The sequence below is a fragment of the Pundamilia nyererei genome, unplaced genomic scaffold, assembly GCF_000239375.1.
Source record: "Pundamilia nyererei isolate P.nyererei 1_Seehausen unplaced genomic scaffold, PunNye1.0 scaffold00134, whole genome shotgun sequence".
In the NCBI taxonomy this organism is placed as follows: Eukaryota; Metazoa; Chordata; class Actinopteri; order Cichliformes; family Cichlidae; genus Pundamilia; species Pundamilia nyererei.
This window is the reverse complement of record NW_005187535.1, coordinates 1,680,946-1,696,229: the sequence shown is the minus strand read 5'-3', so window position 1 is coordinate 1,696,229 and position 15,284 is coordinate 1,680,946. Positions and strand designations below refer to the sequence as shown.

The 15,284-nt window shown below is 38.4% G+C and overlaps 2 protein-coding genes across 2 annotated transcripts in view; one reads left to right on the top strand and one right to left on the bottom strand.

Moving 5' to 3' along the window:
* Positions 1–9,504, bottom strand: part of mycbpap (mycbp associated protein) — a 28,829-nt gene extending 19,325 nt beyond the window's left edge. The window contains exons 1-13 of the mRNA XM_005743697.2: positions 9,385–9,504; positions 8,237–8,290; positions 7,982–8,105; positions 7,751–7,857; positions 7,479–7,656; positions 7,212–7,327; positions 6,918–7,068; positions 6,478–6,596; positions 4,078–4,172; positions 2,400–2,499; positions 1,720–1,912; positions 1,410–1,597; positions 1,137–1,283 (exon numbers count right to left, since the gene is read on the bottom strand). Coding sequence (XP_005743754.2) covers positions 1,137–1,283; positions 1,410–1,597; positions 1,720–1,912; positions 2,400–2,499; positions 4,078–4,172; positions 6,478–6,596; positions 6,918–7,068; positions 7,212–7,327; positions 7,479–7,656; positions 7,751–7,857; positions 7,982–8,105; positions 8,237–8,260 — 1,542 coding nt within the window. The 5' untranslated portion in view covers positions 8,261–8,290; positions 9,385–9,504. The remainder of the gene's footprint in view (positions 1–1,136; positions 1,284–1,409; positions 1,598–1,719; positions 1,913–2,399; positions 2,500–4,077; positions 4,173–6,477; positions 6,597–6,917; positions 7,069–7,211; positions 7,328–7,478; positions 7,657–7,750; positions 7,858–7,981; positions 8,106–8,236; positions 8,291–9,384) is intronic.
* A 594-nt stretch (positions 9,505–10,098) lies between these two features.
* On the top strand, positions 10,099–11,626 carry rasd2b (RASD family member 2b). The gene is made up of 2 exons (XM_005743698.1): positions 10,099–10,812; positions 10,980–11,626. The coding sequence occupies exons 1-2, from the start codon at positions 10,185–10,187 to the stop codon at positions 11,522–11,524; spliced, it is 1,173 nt and encodes a 390-aa protein (XP_005743755.1). The 5' UTR covers positions 10,099–10,184; the 3' UTR covers positions 11,525–11,626.
* Positions 11,627–15,284: the final 3,658 nt, after the last annotated feature.

Here is a 15,284-nt window from a genome sequence, read left to right as displayed (position 1 = left end):
CGAGCCCTGTGTACAGGAGCTGCATGCAAAAAGATCTTTTGTTAAAAGGGTTGGCGTAATAAGCAAATGCTTCAGCCAATACCTTTTGATTAGCCTTGTCTCATGCTTTCTTGCTTTGTGGTAGATCTTTGTTCTGTCTTCACTGAGATATTTGAATGCTAATCAATCAAATCAAATCAAATCAAATGTGAGGTGTATGCGCCTGTGCACACAAAAGAAATTACTGCCACAAAACCTGAAGGTTATCACCATCAACAGTCACCCTTAAAAATGATGGATGTCATCATTTTTATTTATTCTTATGGCAAAGGAAAGAGATCAATATAAAACATGGCCATGTGAAAGGCCCTAAGAAGAACAATCACCATCTGGTAATAACTGACATGACTTAATGAGAAAAGTCTTCTAATATTTCAAATTAGAATAATCTTTAAAAGTAAACATTTTTATCCAAATGACTGCTTACAACTTACTGTCTGTTATTAAACATAATGTCCCATGTCCATTGAGAATTATTTTAGGAGGCCATCATGCTCTATATTTACTGGAAAGTCTAATCAGCCTCCTAATTAGCCCAGTTAAAGCTTGGTTTCTATTGTAGTGCTCGGGGAAGACAAACCATATTGCATAGTACAGAGGCAACAGTGGCTGGTTCTATATATTAGTGGTTATGATATATTATTAGTTAATGACCTGCCATAAATAATGCAATTACTTGGTGCTGAATGAATAGGGACAAAGACAGAATATAGGATGAGGAGGGGAAGTCATAACAAGCTAATCATACTGTTGCACACACAGTGAATTTTCAAATAGAAGAACACATTAGCGGGTCAGCTCACACTGAATCAGGTGGCGTGACTAAGATTGAGACTGAAATCAATATGAACAAAAACACTCTAAAAGAAAAATGTGTCATGCATTAGTGCTACACCCTGCTGCACAATGAGCAATGTGTTTCACACTACTTATCAAAAAAAGGAAAGAGTTAAAAATGTCAAAGTCATCTACTCTCTATGGCCTATGCTGAGGTCCTAATATTGATTTGAACTAAAAAATATATATATACCGGTAATTAAAAAAAGTTGAACTGAGACACACTAAAAATATAGCTTCTTTCTGTGCATATGTTCCACCTTTGGGTTTCTGCTCAGAAACAGTTGCTCTGTAGTGATGTAGAGCTCTGCGGGTGAGCTTGGTCTTTCTGGACTGTGGACCTGGTAGAGCACCTCATAGACAATCGATCGGCAGATCTTTTCCTGAACTACCTTTTCCAGTTTTGTCTGCTTGTCCACAAACAAAAACAGAAAAAAGAGGAAAGATTATTTGTGTTAAGAGAAATACCAGTGCTACCTCTTTATTTGTGTTTTTATCTCACTCTCGTGGACTCAGCTGAATAGTAAAACTACCTCTATGAAAAGCCTCTCATCTGCAGTTCTGTCTTGGTACAGAGATATTCCCCTTAAGACAACTTGCATGGAGGCTCCTTGCAGCAGCACAGGATGGGTGCTGAGCTGCCAAATTTCTGTTTTGATGACTGGCTTCTCTGACTTAAATAGAAACTCCACTCGCTGGGTCTCACCTGGAAGAATGACACCTACAGGGAACAGAAAGCAACAGGGAAAACAGAAAGCTCGGTTGAGTGATGGGTCAATAGACAAGCGGTGTATGACGTACAAATGTTGGCGGCAGGTGTTCGGATCATGTTTGTGTGGTTACCAGAGGAGGCATTAAAGTAGAAGTGCACTTTCTGTGTTTGCAAACGGAGATTAGGAAAATTGTATGGCTTGGGAAGCTGCTGCCAGCTGTAGAAGATGACGGTGCTGCCCTCATTATGTAGGTCCAGGTGGGATGTGACTATTTCTCCAGTCAGGGCTTCAAAGAATATTGTAGCACTAATTCCTACTTCTCCCTGATAAGTGAGCATTGGAGAAAGAAAAGCAATTAAGTGTTAATTGTCAAAGGTACCAAACAGAATATGTCATTACATTGCGTGTTTTTATATACCTGTGCATGTGTTATTTGTGTGCTGAAGATACAATCAGACCAAAGTCGCCTGCAGCCCATGCATTATCATACAAACTGCATTATTAATTAAACATGGTTTTTAAAAGTCAAAACTCATGTAACAACCTATATAAAAAAGTGGTTATTAAGGGACAATTGTCAACAAAACTGCTGTTTTTCTCATTAAAGTCTAACTGTATAGGGAGGACTACAAGACCCTTAACGCAAGTACTCTACATAAACTGTTTCCATCCTATCAGTATTTGGAAAAGCAAGAAAAGTGGCTTATTCTGGTGAATTTATCAATACAATATACAGACTTTTCAGAAAAAACTGAATAAGCACCTGTTCCTCTCTCTTGCTCTCTCTAAGGTAAGGAATTCATTCTGTACCTGCTTTGAGAGAGAGTTTCCAGTCCAGGTAGCAACCTGACCACAGAATCTCAAGGTAGGCACATCTAAGTGAACATCTTCATGCTGTGCCAGTGGATCACTGTAGGAGACAATCACAAAGCAGAATAACTAAGACTACATTTAATGTAAGTCAGTTATTGCTAAAAAATATTTTGTTTGACGACAACTTAATTCCAGACCAGCATGTATGTGCATATACACTTGATATTCAGTCCCACCATTAGCCATTAAAAGGTGAAGATATTTCCTCCTTACATTGTTTGGCTATACTGTAAAATCTCTGTTTGAATTATTTTTAGACAGAGCAAAAAAGAATTACACTTTGACAAAATGGGAACTGTAGCAGATGTTATAAACACTGTAATTTTGTAAAAGACGCTGGCAGAGATTAAAAAAAGAAAAGAAAAGAAAAGAAAAGAAAAGAATGGTTGGATCAGAAGCGAGATGCAAAAAAGGCTCTTCTGTTCACATAATGAAAGGAGGCATGGGGGAGCTATTTAATCCAGCAATAATTACATAATTATAATCAATCATAAAGGCCTCATAAAATTTAGTACACTAAATTATTTAGAGGGCAGTTTTTTTAAATTATACAATTTACTTCTTAATATTTGTGAACTCGTAAATATAAAATAGAGAATATAAAATAGAGATGATAGAAAATACAACCTTTGTGAAACACTGTTTTATGTTCAGTTCTGTCTTGCCTTAATAGTCACCTCACTTCACATTATGAAGACTGACTAAAAACTGTGTGGATACATAGTCTGATGTATGAATTAGCTATGCATACTCTCACAACAGATTCTCATTTCATAAACACTTTACTTCATTATCGTGCATATCTGTGCACGATATGTCACCTGGTCCTAGGTTCTAGTGAGTGGAGAGCTGTGTATCAACAGCCAAGGATCTAAAGAACATGACCTTTTCTTTTTTGTCCAGCTAGCAAACAGGAAATTGCATCACAACCAAAAACTGAAAACAATATACAACATAATTACATATTTCTGACAACTGTTCTGTGTAAATGTAGTGTGGCTGACACCAACTGAGTTGGGTTTCTTAATAACTTCAAATAATGTGATGCACCTTCACCAACACAGCCCTGACCTTCAGTGGGCAGCTTATGAAAGGATATACTCTCAGTGCTTGAGTCGTTCCCTGTGTAAATTATAGGGGTCATTCCCTAAGAAGCCACATTCATACTCTTCTTCTCAATCATGAAATGCTTTGCAGCAAAACAAATCTGACAACATACAGTATTGAAAAGCCAATTACACAATGTGTGTTTGTAATACATGTTATGTAACTTCAATAAACTCTGGACAAATGAGTCATGTTACAATACTGTATTATTGCTTTTCTGCAACACTGTGACAATAACAATACCCAGGCTGATATCAACTATCCAAGAACCAACCATGGTTGTAATGAAGGTTCTAATAATGAAGTGGTTCCATTATTTACATCAAGGGTTAACACTTCATTTAACAGTGACTCAATTACATTTTAGACACAATGAACTCTTAGCACTCTGCAAATAGGGATAGCATTTTGCCTAATTTTGATATTAACAGTAGAAAAATCTGGCCTTTTTCTAAGTATGGAAAACATTTAATTAATCATCAAGCAGCAAAAAGCAGTTATTTCTTACAGGTTCTGCTTGCTCTCCATCTCTTCTTCTTCATTCTCTAATGAAGGACTGTAGGATGGTTTGCCAGAGCCAATCACTACCAGTTCACTGATGTCCTGTAATAGACAGATAGACAACAGAGTGGTTTGGAAGGTAGGGGTTAATTATGTACGATAACTAACGTTCTGGTTCTTGTTACTGTCACCCTAAGTTCGTTTCACTCCAACAGATATGGCCAATTATGTCATGTCAGGCAGAGAGGTGACAGTCAGGTGGTGACAAACCCTTCAGCTTTAGAATATCAGGTTTTGTGGAGCACAATGTATGTTGTCATTGACCATACTAGAGGATATATAATTATTTTGCTATTGGTCTGCTACTTTCTGACCCACACAGAAAGGGCAGAGGACAAACAAAAATTGCTAATGTATTGTTTTCATCCTGGTTAATTTTTTTCCATAGGCTTGGCGTTTCTTTCACTCTCTTACCCACATCTCGATTTTTTTCATGCTATCAGAACAAGCCGTTTCTGTTTGCCACAAGGTACTCCAGACCCTAAATCACCTGAGCATCACATTAGCCACCAGCCTGACAGAACACAGTGCAACCATTTTCTCTAATTGTATCGTTGCACAATTGGTGTGCGTGCGAAAGATGGGGGAGGACAATAAAACATAGGGGGAATGTACTAGCTGACACCATCAATAAATAAATAAATAATTAAAAAGATGTCATTTGAATAAACCTTCCAATATTGAGCACCTGCTACTTTAAGCTAATAAGATTAAATGGGAACTGGCTGTGAAGAGAAGCACATTTTTATTTAGGTGTTTACCCCAGAACCTCCAGCCTGCACTGATGAAGTAATTATAATGCAGAGAGAGAGGTGAGGCATGTTCAGTCCCTTTTCTTGGGTTCTGTTAGTTCACAGGTCTCAATAGTTCTACCCTATGACAGGACACGCTTCAGATTTCATAATCGTACCATTTCTGTGTTTGCATATATGTGAACAACTGTTAGGGTTTATGGAAGGGCCATCCAGCTTAATTAATCTTATTACACGAGTGCACTGAATATATACTTCAATAAAATGTTTCACTGTATATTTGCAATATGAGAACAGTTTTTGCGTGTAGGTGTGCTTATGCCCTCGAAGCTGCAGGCTTATGTGGATTTGAGTGGATGTATGAGTACATGTGCTTGTCAGCCTTGTCCACATACTGCAGTTTGTTCCTTGTTCAGAAAACCAAGGACAGTGTGCCCAATGCTGGATGATCACAAGCTGTTTGTGAAGATAGAGACTGATTATGATGAGCTAGCAGCACCTGCTTGAGACAGAGTGTCCTGAGGGAGTGAGCAGCTTTTCTGAGGATAGAGTTGTTCAATAATGAAGCTTTCTTACAAAAAACCCCAAAAAACTAAATGCAATGATAAACTGTCCTATGCATATCAAATTAGTTTCCTACACAGCGCATAGTGATATTACTGTCCAAGTCTAACTTTTCAGCTTTTTCTTGCACAGTGTTTACTGTGACTTGGATTGTGGTTTAGATTTGAGATATAATCAGAGGTTTTCAGGAGTGGGTTCTACAACATCGGTATTGGTGCACAATATTATACTGGAAAATATGTTGGAGGCAAATAAGGGTGCTGCACAAGATCCTATATACTACATATACTATACACTATACTACTATCATGAGGAACTGTTTGATTTGATAAAGAAAGCTATAAGATGATGACAGAGTGATTTGTCATAAAACATTTTAATGTGGAAATGTGGTATATCTAATTAAGACTACTGGAATTTTGAGGAAATATTTATAGAGAAAAGAGTTCAACAACCAGTTGGGTTGTGTTTGTAGAGTAACTAGTCCTAAATCCACCTAAAGTGAATGAGATAGTTGCTGCCTTCAGGAGAACCAGGAAAGTGACTTCTCCCCACACTATATAAATGGTGAGGGGGTAGAAAGTTTCAGTGACATCAAATACCTGGGTCACAACATCACTAAGGATTTGGCAGGGACCATTAACACCTCCCTTCTAGCAAAGAAAGCTAAGCATAGGCTTTTCTTATCGAGAAAGCTTAAAGCTTAAAAAACTGAACTCCCATCTCATATATTAGTGAATTTCTACAGGTACACAACAGAGAGCACTCTGCACTACCGTGTCGCAGTGTGGTACAGCAGCTGCACTGCAGAGACAGCACTGCTGCACTGTTAGCAACATTATCAAAGACTCAGTGCACCCTGGACACAGATCGTCCTCCTCCCATCAGGTAAAAGATACAGGATCATCAGAACATACACTAAATGAGAGAGAAATAGCTTTTTCCCCATAGTTGGGGAAGTCCTCTTCCACCCCATCCTATCGAGTGTTTTGTCTTATTGGTTAAAAGATTTAATCGATATTTTTCATTACTGGCTTGTTTATGTCCATGTCCTGTAAAACCTCCTTAATTAGCTGGCGCTGATGCTGCAAGTACGTGCTCTGGCTCCAAGTTCGTGAAGCTGGCCGTTGAGTCTCAGCACAAATGATTCCTGGAACAAAAATATGAATTTCAGTTTTACAGACTGAATTTGCTCATGTGTAGGAGTTTCCTGCTCTCCCAACTGAATGATCATTCTGCATTTATATGCTTGTTTTGTTTGTTTGTATGCAACCGCTTAACATACATTTTATGACGTGAGGGCTTTCTTTCTCTTATCCCAATCGTAATTATTACAAGAAAGCTGTCCTTTCATAAATCTTTTTTTGACTTGGGAAAATGCAATTTCATGCGAATAAACAATGAGAAAAACTGCATCAAAACAGGGGCTAAGGGGTAAAAATTGGAATATAGCATAGGTGTCTGTGATCACCTGATTCCTGGCATATCCTCCGTGGTTGTCCCATCTGTGTGATAGTTTTTTGTCTGCCCCACTCGGTCTGAGTCAGAGTGGCTGTAATACCGCTCATTTCATCTCCATAACGCTGTGGGAGACTCCAAAACTCACTGCCCACACGATAACCCTAGAGAAGTTAAAGAACAGCTTTAGAGATTTTAGTCACTGGAGAACTACCAAAAAAAAACCAACAAAAAAAACCAAACAAACCCAACAGTCTGATGGATGACTAAAGACAGAGTAGACCGGCAAAGCAAATATGTGTCATACATATCCTGAGTGGATGAGTGGCATGACTCGGTTTAGAAATTCCCTCTGCTCCTGAGTTTCTCTATAATGGTTGGCTTGATTCATTAGAAGTTTTTCGACTGGCCTATGGAACAAATCTTGACACCATTGAAAGAGAGACAAGACATTAACGCAGACTTAGGAAATTTGCATTTGCTTCTAATGAGAGATTTGTGGGTAAAGGCTCTAATAATGATGCACAGTTTATCTCTTTTCGGTGCAGGCTGTTGTAGTCTCTAATCAGCTCACCAGATAAGAAGTCCTGCTGTTGTCTTCGATGTCTCACATGTTTGTCCCAATTCTGTAAGGCATTACCCTGGATGTTTCTTTGGCTTGAAAGAGTTTCTGTTTCTACAGCATCCGAGGGACTCCTTTCTTTGGCCTCACATAGAGGATCTCCTAGGGAATTTGGTATTCGCTTCACCAGCTGGTTGGCAATGGGAAAGGTTAGTAACACAGTGAAGTCAAAGAATTACAGTTGTATTTGTTCATCTACAGAAACTGGAACATTTAAAAAATACCTCTGCCTCCCCTTTAGCCTCTAGATAACTTCTGTAATCCTCTAAGCTACCCAGGATGGTGTGTGGAAGAATCATCCCGTGCTCATCAAACCGAACCCCCATTGATCCTGAGTGGAAAGGACAGGGACAAAAAAAAGAAAAGTTGCATATCACAAACAGGATATATTTAACTTAATCTAATATCCAACATAATAATCCATTTGTCCATGAGAGCAAAAGAAAACAACTGACCTCTGAAGTCGAGAAGGTGGCAGTCAGAATCCAAATTCTCTTGCTTCCTAGCTCTCATTTCATCATCTGCTGATGTTTTACTTACACGTGCCATAAGCTCTTGTTTCTGATGGCTCTTTGGTATCTTTAGCATACAAAGCAGTAGTCATAATATACCAAGTTAAACATTTAAGTGGCATCAAGGAGAATTTAGATTAAAACAAAAGTTTTGCTAATGAACTGTTAATACTGTCTATATTGATGAAGTAAATTTACTTTATTGAGCTTCTGTGGATACATGGTAAGAGTCCCGTTGCAGCTTCTTGGTCCCTGAGAAGAGGAAATTAGAAACGAGGTGTTATGACACTGTGTTTTCTGGCTAATTTAACAGGCAAATTAAAATGTGCCATGTTTTGTTGTGATTCCACAACTGAAGGCTTTAAAATGTAAAAACAGATTGTACTTCACCGTACATAAAGTCCAATGCTCACATGTACACATGCTGATACAAAGAGTGCCTTGGAACACTGACATGGTTATGCAATACTAATTTGTCCTTATCCAACAGTTCCTTGTTATAGTTTCCATGGCCACAACAATAATTAGTTTCTGGCTTTTCTAAGTGTTTTCTTCCTTTTTTTCAATTCTTCTGATCACAGGTTCAATACAGTTTTCAAACTGCTTTTGATGAGAACCAAAAGATGGCCTTGTCCTTTGAGGAAAGAATCTGCTGCAGTGCTTTTACACATGTTTGGAAACCAAAAGTTACTGATGCTGACACATATTCTGACTGAGATTTTGTGTTTTTATCTCTCTAATTTAAAGCTTTACATGACTTTATATTGCTCCTTTGTATTAGTCTAGATCCGATTAAAATCAAGTACACAAATATAAGACATAATAAAGAAATACTATGGTTTATGTTTATCCTGGCTGAAATCTCACTGGTAAATCACAACCTTACCAACAAAAGGGGAAAAAACAGGTCGAAAAAAGTTAACAGACAGTTGAGAATTATTTATGTGTATTTAATTGTAATCCTAGTTTAGTTCGGATCTGCTCTCTATGTGTCGAAGCTAGGTTTTTTTTGATTTTACAGAACTGCACAGGAATGCAGGGGAGACGTGTGCGAGAACAACAGTAAACTATTTCATTGACTTTGTTTATCTGTATTATTTTTACAAAAGTAAAACGTCTACGTATTTCCTCCGCCACAGTACAGAAAGGTACATGTAGCTACATACGATAAACTATCCACAATCACCAGTGAAACCACTGACAGGTGGAGAAGTCAAACAGCGACACAAATTTAGCTTGACATAATAGAAAAGAGGAAGAAGCAGAAAGAGGTGAATGACTGATACAGAGGGGTTGTAGGTCACCCGAATAACTTCAAGTTCTTAACTCTTTCTTCGGTAACTTACCGCAGCTCATTTCCCCTTTTATACAGTAGCGCTAGAGAGGCAATGTAGCATTAGCAAAGCTAAAGCTCCAGTTTGCTGTACAGTAACCATGGCAACAGACGCCCTAACTTACGTTGCGCAACGAGTCGCTACACAGACACGAGAAAGCAAACTATTAGAGTTATATTTAATATTAGTGGAGGGAATAAAAGTTTTTTTTCCCTTTATCTTACTATATTATTTACTGATCTATTCAGATTTTTTTAAAAAAAGTTTAACCTACGTATTGATTTTAATTTCCTCTACACCTTTTATTGTATTCCTATTCCTTATTTTTATTTAACTATATTTTGTGTTTTAATTAATTAAAATATTAATTGATTTAATTGAAAATGTAATTAATTAAAATCAAATCACTGCACTGCTCTATTAGCAGCAAACAACACAAATTAGCTGCTAATTAACTCTGTCATATTGTTGCTGCACTTTCTTTTCTTTTCTTTTCTTTTCTTTCTCTTTGGTAGTCTCCCATATCATGTAGAAAAGACTAATGCATTAAGTAGGTCGAGTTTTCTCTGCTTGGTTGCACATCCTATTTCATCTTCTTCTTTCTAAACAAGGTGTTCTCTTGGAGAACACAACGAGCGTTCCTGTCAATCAGCATGACGTCATCAAACCACGGGGCTGTGATATCTATATAAAGACAAGTGACATCAGCCGCCCAACCAAACACACACTTGAGCAGCTCCATAAAACGGCAGATCGTTGATTCTATCTAGCTGCAACAGCGCGGAGTCAGCGTCCGGAACCATCCTAAAAAGATGGAAATAGGTAGCATCTCTACCGGCACATCACCCACCCCCGTCACAGTTTCCCACCAGATCAAACGCTCTACAAGAGAAAACCCTCAGTTTCGTGGTAATATGGAAGGGCAGTGCGCTGGTTCATCAAAAGTTTTACTGGCTTACAAAAACGCATCGCAGCACTTGAATTCGTCTGGAATCAAAGCGGGCTTGGGCATACTTAAAGTCGCTACCTCCCAATGGAAACAGGAAAAAAAGACGCTTTCGGGAGCAGCAGTAAGGCAAATGTCCGCTGCCAACAACAGCCACCCTTGCAAGAGATCCCCACTTGATCAGCTGGCAGCTCTGGTTCTCCATGGTCAAACCCGGCATCGCCAGATTAGTCAGGGGCACCCACAAGATCCTCTTTACTTCACCAAGCCACAGAACTCTAAGCGCATCGTAGTTCTTGGTGCTCCACGGGTCGGAAAGACCTCAATCCTAAGAAGATACATGATAGACGGGTTTGTGGAGGAGTACAAGCCCACTTCCGAGGATTTCCTAAGGAAACTGTTTCGTATCCGTGGGGAGACCTACCAAATTGACATCCTGGATGCATCCCGGGAACGGGACTTCCCAGCCAAGCGGCGGCTGTCTATCCTCACTGGTATGTATTTTCTCGGTTATAATCTCTGTTCTGCTAAAAATAAACAATTAAAAAAATGTCTGTATGTGTTTGTTGAATAAGAATAAAGATTTTGGATGTGAAACTGTATGCGCAATGTGTAAAAACTCTGTCTTAAAAAAAACTTGTGTTTTGTTTTTCTTCTATAGGGGACATTTTTCTTCTAGTATTCAGTTTAGATGATCGGAGCTCTTTCGAAGAGGTGTGCGCACTGCGAAAGGAAATTCTGGCTGCTAAATCCAAGCTCATCAGATCCACTGTGCCAGATCATTGCGCACAGCCACAGGTTCCTCTGGTGGTCTGCGCCAACAAGGTGGATCTCCAGGAATCCGAGAGAGAAATAACTAAGGCAGAGGTTCTCCAAGCCCTCGGGGATGACTGCGCCTATTTTGAAACGTCCGCTAAGGAGAGCACTAATCTCGAACAAGTATTCGAGACTTTGGCAAAGCGAGGTGGGCTTCCGACCGAAACTGGCCCGTCGCAACACCGCAAAGTCTCTCTCCGCTCATATCAGGCAATGCGGAGCGGCCGTGTAGCGGGGAGGGGGAAGCAGGTCTCTGATAGAGATGTTCCCTGCGGCACACTGTACCCACTGGCCCGGCGACCGAGTTTTACCACTGACCTTCGTCAGGTTATTGGACCACATACGACAAGGAAGCCCGGCAAAGGACTGGAGAAATGTTATATTCAGTGAGAGACACAAACTATGAGAAGAAACACAGAGCGAATAACACAGTTCATAAAGCACCGATATTTATTTAAAAATAATAATAATGCCTTATTGTGCGTTTACATGTACTTGAAATGTTTTTGAAATAAAATATTTTTTTTAATATTATAGTGTGTTCTTTTTTTCTTTCTGAGTATGGACAAAGTAGGAGGAGGTTGAGTCAGTACCTTGACTATTTGATTATTGTATGACTATTGCATAACCTATATTCAGAAATCTATTAGATGGCAACTCTTTTTCCTCACCCACGCTTGTTTTCGCTTCCTGTGAGTCTCTGTGTGTGTAATACTGGATTCGTGATTGCCAGCAGTCCACAATCTGAATCCCACACATCCCAAACAACCAGCTTAAAGGTTTCCAGTTGGCATACACTTTCCTCATCCTACATCATACCCTATAAATTATTCCTAATATAAGCCTACCACTCAAGGGCTTCTATGAACTCAACTATTTAGCTTTCACTTGCATGGTTGTTCTTCATTTTTTATATTTTGAAGCTGAAGAAGTCTCCCTTCAAACAACAGGCTTTGAGTCACAGATTCCAAGTGTTTTTTTAAAGAAGCAATATATGACACATTTTGCTAGCTTGATGCCAATAAGAAAGCAACCTTGCAAAGATTTATCTCTGGGTGCTTTATGTGTGCACTCGGAGAAGGCTTTTCACTTCTCATGCCGGAAATATGTGTTTCCATGGGCACTGCTTTTGAATTTATTGAGCTGCAACTAACAGATGACTCAGGTTTTACATTCAGGTGATCCTAACCTTGCAGGGGTTTATTTTCCTGTGTGCTCATTTGTAACAAGAAAAATAAAATACTGCTTTTCATGTCCATTGATAAAAGCATTAATAACACCCTTCCAACAACATCATGTAAAAATAGTGATTGAAATGTGAACTCTCAAACTTCTTTTAATCTTGATAATCACACTAATGTTCTGTATGCGGTTTTCTCAACAACAAAAAAAAAGAAAAAAAGAAAAAGAAAATTGGGCTCCATTCTAAAATTCGTGTTGTGAGTGTGTGAGTCATGATGCCTGAAAGCCTCAGAACAATGTCTGAACCAAAGAGAGACAGACAGTTAGACACATCTGGGAGAAACACATACAGAACAGATAAAGAGAACCAGGTTATTATGGGCTAAAATGTTGATTCAGTGGGTTAATGAAATGCATAATCAAGTGACAAAAAGTTTTATTGCAATGTATTCAAGCATATTGCGTTCCCCCCATCCACATTTTATTCACAACAGTGCATAGAAAACAGATCATATGTTTCCAGCTGGTGAATGTTATGGTCTGCAGGTAGGCCTGTTCAGAACTCGGACTCTTCTAATACAAACCCATACTGTTGTAACAGAGGCAGTATGGTTTGGCGGTCTTGCTAAAATATAAATGGCTTTTCCTGAAAAAGATGTCATCTAGATGTGAGCATATGTTGCTCTAAAACCTGCAAATACCTTTCAGCACCTTTCATTCTAGATGTATGAATGACCAATATTACATTAATGCCCCCCCCATAAATTTAGAGATGAATTTCAAATTTTGATGCATATGACCAATTTGCCTCATCTTCCACTTTGCCTCAGTCCATTTAAAATTAGCTTTGGCCGTGAGAGACTGCGGCATTCTGAATCAGATTCACATGTTGCTTCTTCTTTACACAATTAAAGCTTTACCCTGTATTTGTGGATGGCACGTCAAACTGTCTTCACAGATGATGAAAGTGCTGCTGAGACCATACAGCAATTACCATGACAGAATCATGCCTGTTTTTACTACAGTTTTAACCGAGGGAGTGAAGATCACAGGTATCCAACAGTGATTTATGGTCTTGTCCTTAGCGCACAGAGATTTCTCCAGATTCTGAGAATCTATATCTGAGAATTTGATGACATCATGTATTGTAGATGATTCAATACTGAAAGAAAGATATTAAAAGTCTTCACAATGTTACATTAAGGAAATTGTTTCACAATTTATAAACACAAATTGATGAACCACTACTCATCTTTACTTCTGTAAAACTGCCTCTTCAGTCTCCAACCTTTTCTTGACCCTCCCAATTTTTTTGTCTAAAATGTCCAAAATGACCTAATATTTCCAGGCAATAATAAAATGTCTCAGTTTAATCATTTAATATGTTTTACTGTGAGTAAAATGTAGGTTTATGAGACATGCATGTCGTCATTTTCACAGCTTATGAAGCTGCAAGTTAAATTCTTTAACTGCTTGTTGAAAGGTACTACCACCAGAGAATAGTGTATCATTTTCATCATCATTTCATAAAAAGTATATTTATAAATGACTGTTTGCTTAAGACCTGACTCCTGTTTTTATTTATTTTTGTTTGTTCTTTTATTTTGCAGTTGTGAGGCTGTGGCTCAGGAGATAAAGCTGGTTGTATTGCACTGAATAGTTGGAGCCCCTGCTTTTCCAACCCACGTGTCAAAGTGTCCTTGGGCAAGATGACAGGTAAAAAGCGTAGGATAAAGCGCTGTGTGACTGGGTGGATGGAGGTTGTAGTCTAAACCTGCAGTCCACCTTTCATTTTATTTATTTTGTACAGAGGTAAACATTTACTACCTGAAATTCTCATTATATTTTTTAATGACGTTTCTCTGACTTCTGATCTAAGTGGCCATCATTGCCCCTACACTCCTTTACTGCTAAACTGATAAGTAGTCAATGTAGATTATGTATTATGACTGCAGGACAAGATAATCCAATAGCTCCACATGTTAATTCGCCTGGATTAGGCCATGGTTATCTATCTACACACACACACACACACACACACACAATATACTACACTACAGGAGATGACAACATCAACATCAAGAAGTTAACAAAAAAGTGAATCATCAGTGAAAAAAATACATTGATCACAAACTCAACATTACACTATTCAACACACAATTCAAAATATCACTAGTATTTCTGCACAAGGTATATGACAGAAAATACCGTAAGCCTAATGTTTACATAAAGTTACATCATATATATAATAGGGGAAAAACTCTTGTCTTGTCTGTTGTTAGGAGTTGGTAAAATGTATGTGCCTTGAAAGACAACCAACATCATGATCAACTCAAATGAAATTACTTTTATGTTCAGAAATTTTAAATCTCAGTTTCTCTGCATATGCTAAACCACATGGGCATTTCAAAGATAGACTGATATACTGATAATAAAAATCTTATCTTTTACTTTTGCAAGAATATCTTTGAGAGCATGTAACACCAGTGAATCAGTGAAATAAACATTTTGTGAAAAGAAATGCATTATATAGAAATGTTTAAACTAATCTTTCATTAACATTGATTGATTGCTTCTAATGTCAGGTTGTGTTTTTGCAGTGAAGCAGTCACGTGCTGTGAACTTCATATTGCAAGAAACTCTGGCAATTTTCACTCCTGCTTGGGTCCCAGTGACTTTACTGCACGTGGAGTGATACTTTTTTGTTGTTGTATAGCCATCATTACACACATAAAGACATGCACACACACAAACACTTATCTGAACAGATGCTCCTGTCCCTACACGTGAGGAGCATTGACATATGTTCCTGTTGTTCTCTCTGTTCTCTGACACACACATAGACATACAAATGGGCACACACACACACATAAGTTAACTGCTTGCTTAAGTGCATGGACTGCTGAAACGTGATGCTGTTTTTCTACTCAGCCTTGTCCTCCACATTTCTTATTCTACTCAGGGCAGC